At 21.1% G+C, this 8862-nt stretch overlaps 1 protein-coding gene across 8 annotated transcripts in view; it reads right to left on the bottom strand.

Annotated features, from left to right (window-relative positions):
- Positions 1-819: 819 nt before the first annotated feature.
- LOC122508401 (glutamate receptor ionotropic, NMDA 2B) overlaps positions 820-8862 on the bottom strand; it is a 200811-nt gene continuing 192768 nt past the window's right edge. For 6 of the 8 annotated variants that reach the window (XM_043621705.1, XM_043621703.1, XM_043621704.1 and 3 more), the window contains 4 exons: positions 6382-6575; positions 3740-3856; positions 1734-1835; positions 820-1405 (listed from right to left, as the gene is read on the bottom strand). In XM_043621705.1, the coding sequence (XP_043477640.1) occupies positions 1348-1405; positions 1734-1835; positions 3740-3856; positions 6382-6575 (471 nt within the window). In that variant the 3' untranslated portion in view covers positions 820-1347. The remainder of the gene's footprint in view (positions 1406-1733; positions 1836-3739; positions 3857-6381; positions 6576-8862) is intronic. The other 2 variants (XM_043621707.1, XM_043621706.1) reach the window with 1 other exon arrangement.

The raw sequence follows: 8862 nt of genomic DNA, 5'->3' as shown, positions 1-8862 counted from the left end.
TTTCTATTCAAATTGACAAATTTTGCTGAAGAAAAAAATTTGGGGAAAATTTTATCTGACAAATGGAACTTTTTTTTATCAACAGTGTATTTTTTTTCCTCTACATTTTGAGCAGATCATGTCGCAAATTATCGTTTAGAATATCTGACTGTTGAATCGAGATATTTATTTTTTTAATTATATATATCTATTTTAATATATTAAATATATTTTTTTTTGTTCTCAGTATATGTATACGATTGCGAAATCGTTATTCAACATAGATTTAAATTTAATATTTATTTAGTATGGTACACATCGATTTTAGCCACCAATATTTTAACTGTAGTAATTATTTCATCTCTTTTTCTATAATTTCATAAAAATTGAGTGAGTGTGTTTGTGTTTTTATTTTGTTCTCTTACAATTGGTACTCTTTTTTTCAAAAAAAAAAAAAAATTTATTTTTACTAATAATTGTATTTTTAATATATTCTCATTATTATTGTTAATATATATATATTTAAAATGTTTATTGTTAATTGCATTATATTTAATACATTAGTTTAAATTTCTTTTTTATAACCACTTTTCTCAATTTTCATCCCCACCCCCCTGACAGTTATCAAAAAACCTTCTCTTCATTTTAAAAAATTTTTTATTTTCAAATAAATATTCTTTTTGATTGGTTATATTTTTATTTGACTATATAATTTAAAAAGTGAAAATTTTTTTATAAAGAAAAAAAAAAGGAATTTTTTTTCTCTTTGATATTTTGAAAATCTAGTTTATGTGAAAAATTTTTCTTTTTCAATTAGAAAAGAATGTTTTGCCAAAAAGAAATTTTTTTTATGATGGGGTTTTTATACATTTTTCTTTCTGAATATATTAAATTTATATATAATATTGAAATGCATTTTAATGAGATGATTAAAAAATTCGGAAAAATGCTTTTTTTCGGGGAATGAGTGGAGGCACTGAATTATCAAATTTTTCTTGATGCCCTTTTTTTTGCCATCAGTTTTGTAATTATTTTTTTTTTATGCAATTGATGTCATGAGCATTAAAATTTCGAAACATTAATAAAACATTCATACCTGGTATTTACGTATAATATAGCCAAGAAAAATTGGCTGCTCGATGTTATAAATCGGTGTTCCGTGGAAATTGTTTTTTTCTCTTTTTTTTTGTCAATTGGGTGATACATACTTGAATGTTCCTCGTGATTATAATTTTTAAATGAGGTTCAATTCATTTTTGTTTAAAGTCCCTTGAAGCGATGAATTTCATTGGAGAAATTAATTTTCACTGAACTCGTAGAAAATTTCTTTTGTCTCCAATGGAAACTGTCAAAGGCCAGATACGAGCATCACAGAACAGTTTCAATTTCCGCAATTTCAGTAATTGTCGTGTCCTCATCGGGGAATCTGTTAATTTTCACAAATTTAGTTAGAAATTTAAAAAAAAAAATTTTATTTAATTATATTTTTGTATTATTACAAAAATATTTATAACATTTAATAATATTTCATATTTTTATTTTTTACATTCTTAATAAATAAAAATTGTTAATTATTAAATATTAATTATTATTTATTTATTTGAAATTAATTAGTGAAACTGAAAAAAGTGGGAACAAATTAATAAAAAATAATTAATAAAATTGAATAACAAAAGTCTCCTAGGAAAAATTAAAAAAATTTTTCTTTCAAAAACATTTTAAATAATTTAAAAGAAAAGAAAAAAGCAATTTACCTGTAAATTTCAGTAGGTAAAAAACACTCATCGTATTCTGTGTTTACAATGGTTGTTTTGGTCATGTCCCGTGGCTTGGAAACTTCAACAGCATCGACAAACCTGAATAAAAAATTCGATTCCATTAAAGTTTATACATGCTCTCAGAATTTTTTTTTCCTGTGTCCCTAATTTTTTTGTGTTCGAAAAATTTTCCCTAGAGAAATTTTCTTCTATTAATTAAAGGCAAGATTTTCAAAAATTTATCAAATAATATTCTAAAGAAAAATAAATTACAATATTTTGTAATTTTTATTTTGAAAATTAATAAGAAATACAGAAATATTTAGTTAATAATTAATTATTAGAATTTAGAATTTAATTATTATTTTTAAGTAATAAAATAAAAAAATTTTGACAAATAATGAACGATATACCTATTTTGAAGTAACTAACTTTTAATTGTAATAAAGATGGTATAATTTTTTCTAAATTAATTATTTTTATATTATTTTCTAAACAAATAAATAAAAAAATATTATAAAAATGGAGAAAAGAAAAATTGAAAAATTGAAAAATAGAAAAAAAGGAAAAAAATTTGGAAAAAATAAAGAAAAAGAGAAAATTAACAAATATATATTAATAAACGAGGAACTAAATATTTCCAGCGTATTTAGTAAAATATATTATTTGAAATAAAAATATTTTTTTTATTAATTTGTGTATTAAATTTATTTAAAATAAATATTTTAATTGGTACGAACAACTGAGGATTAAAAATTCAAATTCGATTAAATGCGAATAATAATTTTGCTGACGAGAATTAATGTTTAAAAAAAAGAACGTGAAATATTAAAAATAAGTTTCATGCCATGCTAACAAGCATTTAGAAAAAAACAAAACAATTATATAGAAAGAAGAAAATAAATTTTAATACATTTATAAGGAGCAAGCAATTTGTAATAGTAAAATTTTCACGATTCACTGAAATTAAAATAATATATTATTACTGTTTTTTTCTTTATATTATTAATTTTTTGTATTAATTATTTTTATTATACTCTTTTCATTCTTACTATAATTATTCTTTTTTTTTATTTACTACTATTATTATAGGTGCTTTTTTTTTATTTTTACATTAAAAATAAATTTCTTTGATTCAATTAATCGATTACTTGTCTGTAATAAAAAAATATTTTCTTGTATAAAATAATTTTTACTAAAATCTTTATCTTTATTTAAATCTACATCTGAATTTGTGTCAAATACTGAAATTATTGGTTTAAATATAATATTTAATTCAAAAGACTACTTGATTTGAATAAAAAAAAATAAATAAATAAAATAAATAAAATAAATAAAATAAATAAAATAAATAAAATAAATAAAATAAATAAAATAAATAAAATAAATAAAATAAATAAAATAAATAAAATAAATAAAATAAATAAAATAAATAAAATAAATAAAATAAATAAAATAAATAAAATAAATAAAATAAATAAAATAAATAAAATAAATAAAATAAATAAAATAAATAAAATAAATAAAATAAATAAAATAAATAAAATAAATAAAATAAATAAAATAAATAAAATAAATAAAATAAATAAAATAAATAAAATAAATAAAATAAATAAAATAAATAAAATAAATAAAATAAATAAAATAAATAAAATAAATAAAATAAATAAAATAAATAAAATAAATAAAATAAATAAAATAAATAAAATAAATAAAATAAATAAAATAAATAAAATAAATAAAATAAATAAAATAAATAAAATAAATAAAATAAATAAAATAAATAAAATAAATAAAATAAGTAAAATAAATAAAAAATATAAATAAAAAATTATTTGATTCAAGTAAATATTTATTTGATAATAGTCAAGTAATCGTTTATTTGAAATCTATTTTTTTTAGTGTGTTATTAATTTATGGACACTAATGCAAATTTGAGAATTTTTTTTAAAAATGAATTTTGATTTCTTTTTTGTCTTTCTTTTTTTTTACAAAAAACTTACGAATCAAAATATGGGGGTAACGGATGTGGTGCTTCGACTGAGAGTGATTCGGCATGTGATGGATACTCCGATGGTTGCAAGCATCCACGCCACCAGCTGAGACTTCCGGATTTCCTCCTTTAAAAAAGCCCATGGATTTTTGTGCTTTTGATTTTTTTTAATTTTTCCTAATTTCACCGTTTTGTTTCTCCCTCCCCCCTCTCGTAAACTATTTTTTTCTACCTCTCAACTGTTTAAATATTCGTTAGCTTTAAATTTTCAAATAAATTAAAATTTAAAAAGAAGCCTATGGGATTAAAAATGTGATGTAAAGTAGTAAAAGTAAGTTATGGTCAGACAAATGTCTGACTATAACCAACTTTAACTACTGATAGCATGATATTGTCAACGTCTGACCATAACTTATTTTTACTACTTTACATAACATTTAAATTAAATTAAATTAAATTAAATTTGATTAGGTAATTAAAAATTAATTATTAATTAATTAATTTATTATTATTTTATTTTATTTTATTTTTAATTAATTAATTTTTACTGATAGTATTATCAGTAGTGGAAAATAGTTTTCGTCAGACAGTTCTTTTTTAAGTTCTTGTTAAATTATGACGAAAGTAGTAAAAAATAGTTATAGTCAGACAGAATATTAGAAAACTATTTATATTTTCAGTAGTAAAAATATGAATAGTCAGACAATACTTTCTTAGTAGATGATTTTTAGTGCCAGTAGTAGAAGTCACTGTTAAGTCAGACAAAGTTATTTTTTATATCAGTAGTAAACGCATATTTAGTCAGCCGAAAAGTCTAAAATTCGTCAAAGTATACAATCAGTAGTAAAAGAAAATATTGGTCAGACTGTTCTCTTTAACATTTTGTAAATTACATCGAAAGTAGTAAAAGATTGTTACAGTCAAACAGGGTATTAAAAAAACTGTATTTATTTTTTTTTAGTAGTAAAAACAACAACACTTTCAGAGTCAATTATTTCAAGTGCCAGTAGTACAAGTCAGTTTTAAGTCAGACAAAAGTCGTTTGCTTTTATCTAATATCAATTTTAGTAGTAAAACACATTTTTAGTCAGCCAAAAGGTTTAAAATTGGCAAAAGTATACAATCAGTAGTGAAAAATAGTTTTAGTCAGACAGTGCAAAAAAATAATCCTTATCCAAAGCTTACGTAATTCTTAAACAGTCCTTTTTTTAGTAAAATTCACATTATTTTTCTATTTTTGTAATTATTCCTAAAATTATAAAAAAAAATCCAAATTTTATTCACACGTTGAGATTATTCTCCTTGCACTCCTTCCCTATATAATTGAATGGCTTAAAAATTTGATTTTTTCGTTTAGAAAGAAAGAAAATTATTTTTATAAACACGCAGAAAATAATGAAGCTGATATACAAAAAACAGGGTAAAAAATTTAACATTGAGAGAAGAAATTATTAAATATATATATATGGTGCTTGAAATACGCGTGAAGTGTCGTATATATGTAAACAAAAATAGAATAAAAATTTATTTAATTTATTCTATCGGAAGGAGGGCGTGCATTTTGTGCGAAAACAAAACTTTGAATTGTGTGGGTGTTTTTATATTTATATAGCTATAAAAGTAGGTCGAAGTTTAAGGTCCCTTCACACGAAATATATATCCTTTTTTTTCTACATCCTCAATAAAACTTATGTCCTGTTTTTAAGTAAATACGCCTGGATTCTCATTTTGGAAAGTTATTATTTTTCAAACATTTTATTTTTCATTTTAGATATTCTTTTATCGAAACTCAAAATATTACAAACTTTTCTTTTGTCATTCTTTCTTTTATAAAATTATCAAAAATATCAATTTTTTTTGCTTTTAGAAAAATATGTTTTTGACTTTTCAAAAAAATGCTTCTTAATAAAGAAAAAATTATTCGGGGTTTTAAAATTATTAAAGTAATTTTTCAAGCTTTCGAAAAATAAAAAAAACTTTGTTCATTTGAATTTAAAAATTTTGAAAAGATTATAAAAATTTAAGTTTCTTTTTTAGAATATTTAAAAAAAAATACCATTATTAGAAATTTTTCTCTTTGCTTATAAATATACGCGTCTTATTTAAATTCCCAATTCAATTTTTTATCATTTCTTCAAGATCCATTAAAAAAAAAAATTCCTTGTAGAAAAAATGAAACTTTCGTGTCATGATGACCTTAAAATTTGCCAAAAGTTTTCAAAAACGAAAAATTGTAAATAGATTAATATACAAATAGAATATATTACTAGCAGCATGCGTAAATTTTCAACGGGCTCAACGCCGCATTTATTTCAATCTTTTTTCCAGAAAAAGAAGGGAATTTACTTTTAGTTAATAATTTACTTAGGAATTTCTTTTTTCCTTTTTTTTTATCTAAAAACAAATCAAACTCGTGCTGAAAATCGAAATTTTTCAACATAATCAGATGAAATTTACTGAGAGATTTTCTCAAAGTGATTTATATTTGCGAAAGCTATATATATGTATATAGAATGAGAGAGAGAGAGAGAGAGTTAGTGAGTGAGAGAGAGAAAGAGAGTCGGAAACCACGGGGCATTTTGGTACACTATCAGGTTGAGTACTTTTAGCCATAAAATAGGATTAAGAAGAAAACAAATGTGACTTGCGTACTTGGTTTGGGAGGGTTTAATCCCGTGCACTTCAAGATCCTTTTCTAGCTGCCTTATCCTAAGCCTCGCCATGTCTAGTTCATGTCGGACTTTCCACAAATGAGTATCACAAATTGGATCTCTACATCTGTGATGCTTGAGAATGTCTTGAGCTTCATAGACAGCGCCTCGAAATGTCAACGATTTGCCCATACTCTGAAAATTTTAATCGAAAAATTAATCTTTTCTTTAAGAAATTCTGGATTATTTTTTTTTTATTAATTATTAATAAAAATTATTTATCACCATTATTATTATTTTCATTACTATTTCGAATAATGTATCATTATTCTATTTGATTTCTTTTAGTTTATTTTTTGTATTTTTGTATTTTTAGTATTTTTGGTATTTTTGATATTTGTGTATTTCTGTATTTACGAATTATAATTTTTCGACATTTTTGTACTTTTGTTTTTCGTTATTTTTGAATTTTTTGTTTAATTTGTATTTTTTATAATGTCAGTTTTAAACTTTCTGTATTTTTTGTTTTTTATTTATTTATAATAAAAGAAAAAAATACCTTTACTGAGACAGATTTTTGCATATTTCTCTAATAACCTTATAAGTAGTAAAAGTAAATCACTGTCAGACATTATTTTACATTATTTTTAGTTTCAAAAGTTGAAGTCAGTTTTAGTCAATCAAATGCTTCTTAGTATATATACTAATTTTTATTTTAGTAGAAGAAATCAATATAGTCAGACAAATACTTCTAAGAATATATTATTTTTAGTTTCAACAGTAGAAGACAATTGTAGTCACACAAGTGCTGCTTTCTTAATATTATTTTTCGTTTTCAGTAGAAGAAGTCAATAAAGTCAGACAAATGCTTCTTTAAAAAATGTATTATTCTTACATAGATTCAGTAGTAAAAGTCAGTTTTAGTCAGAAAAACTATTCTTACTTTATATTATTTTTAGTTTAAGTAGTAAAAGTCAATATCAGTCAGCCGAATTTCTCTTAGTTCATATTTTACTACTTTCAGTAGTTGATATCATTTTTAGTCAGACAAAGGCTTTTTACTCTATATTATTTTTAGTTTAAGTAGTAAAAGTCAATATTCAGTCAGTCAAAGTTTTCTAAGTTCATATCTCGTGAGTTTCAGTAGTTACTGCCAGTTTTAGTCAGACAAATGGTACATACTTTATATTATCACAGTAAATTGTGAGGTATTAAAAAGTGTTGCAGATTAAATTAACACCAAAAAAGATTAAAATAATCAATTTTGTTGGTATTTTTTACAATGAATGAAATTTTAGTTCATTAAATTTTTTTATAACTATAAAACATGAAGATTATACTTCTTCAAAATTATTTTCATTATTTCAATTCAATTATTATTTTCAAAAATTTTTAACTCCAATTTTACTTTATATCAATTATTTTTAATAATTTTCGAAAAAGTTTAGAGGCAATTTTTAAATCCATTTGTTTACAATATTCAATTACACGAAATTTCAATTATTCCTAAATTCTTTAATTAAATGCATATTAGAAAATAAAAACTTCAAATAATTTAAAAAAAAATTAATTTCAAATGATCAATTAATTCTAAAAATTCACGCTATATTACTTTTACTATTTTAAATTTTAACTGTAATTCATTTTTATGAAATAAAAATCAATTTTTATTGGAAAATTCTACAAGAATTAAATTACTGAAATGTAAAAGTAAATAATTTATTGAATAATTGAATGTTTCTCAAAATTCAATTCTCATAAAGAATTTTAGTAACAAATTTTTAAATAATTGAATTCCTTTGTCGAATTTTATTAAAACTTGCATGAACATAATTACTTTTTTCAAGGAATTCAATTATAATTGTATGAAAAATAATTGAAACGCTGAAATGAGTTTTATTATTAGTAAAAATAATTGAATCCTTAAGAAGAATTTTATTTCTCTTGAAAATAATTGAATATCTCCAATAATTTGTAACTTCTCTAAAATTAAATTTTTTTTCTAGTGTTTTTAACTAAAATTCTTAAATAAATCCATTATTTTTAATAATTTTAAAAAAAAGTTCTTTGAGAATTTTCAAATTCATTCATTTACAATTCAATTTTATACAAAATTTCAATTATTCGGAAATTCTGCAATTAAATATACATTGAATAATAAGAACTTGAAATAATTTCAATAAAAATCTTATTAAACTTTTAAAAAGTATTAATTCTACAGAATTGTTTGTCAAAAATATGAAAAATTAAGAATTTCAATGATTTTAATTTGAAACTTTTGAAAAATTTAATTATTTCTAAAAATCCACGTTATAATGCTTTTAATATTTAATTATAATCTAAAATTTTAACTGAAATTCATTTTTAAAATCATTTTTATTTAGTAAATTCTACGAGAATTCAATTATTTCCAAATAGAAAAATAAATAATTTATTAATTTCATGTTTCTTGAAATTAAATTCTCATAAAAAATGTTATCAA

This window comes from Leptopilina heterotoma, unplaced genomic scaffold (genome assembly GCF_015476425.1).
Source record: "Leptopilina heterotoma isolate Lh14 unplaced genomic scaffold, ASM1547642v1 Lhet_54, whole genome shotgun sequence".
Taxonomy (NCBI): domain Eukaryota; kingdom Metazoa; phylum Arthropoda; class Insecta; order Hymenoptera; family Figitidae; genus Leptopilina; species Leptopilina heterotoma.
Note: the sequence above shows the minus strand (reverse complement) of the source record. Positions and strands in the feature narration are given on the sequence as shown.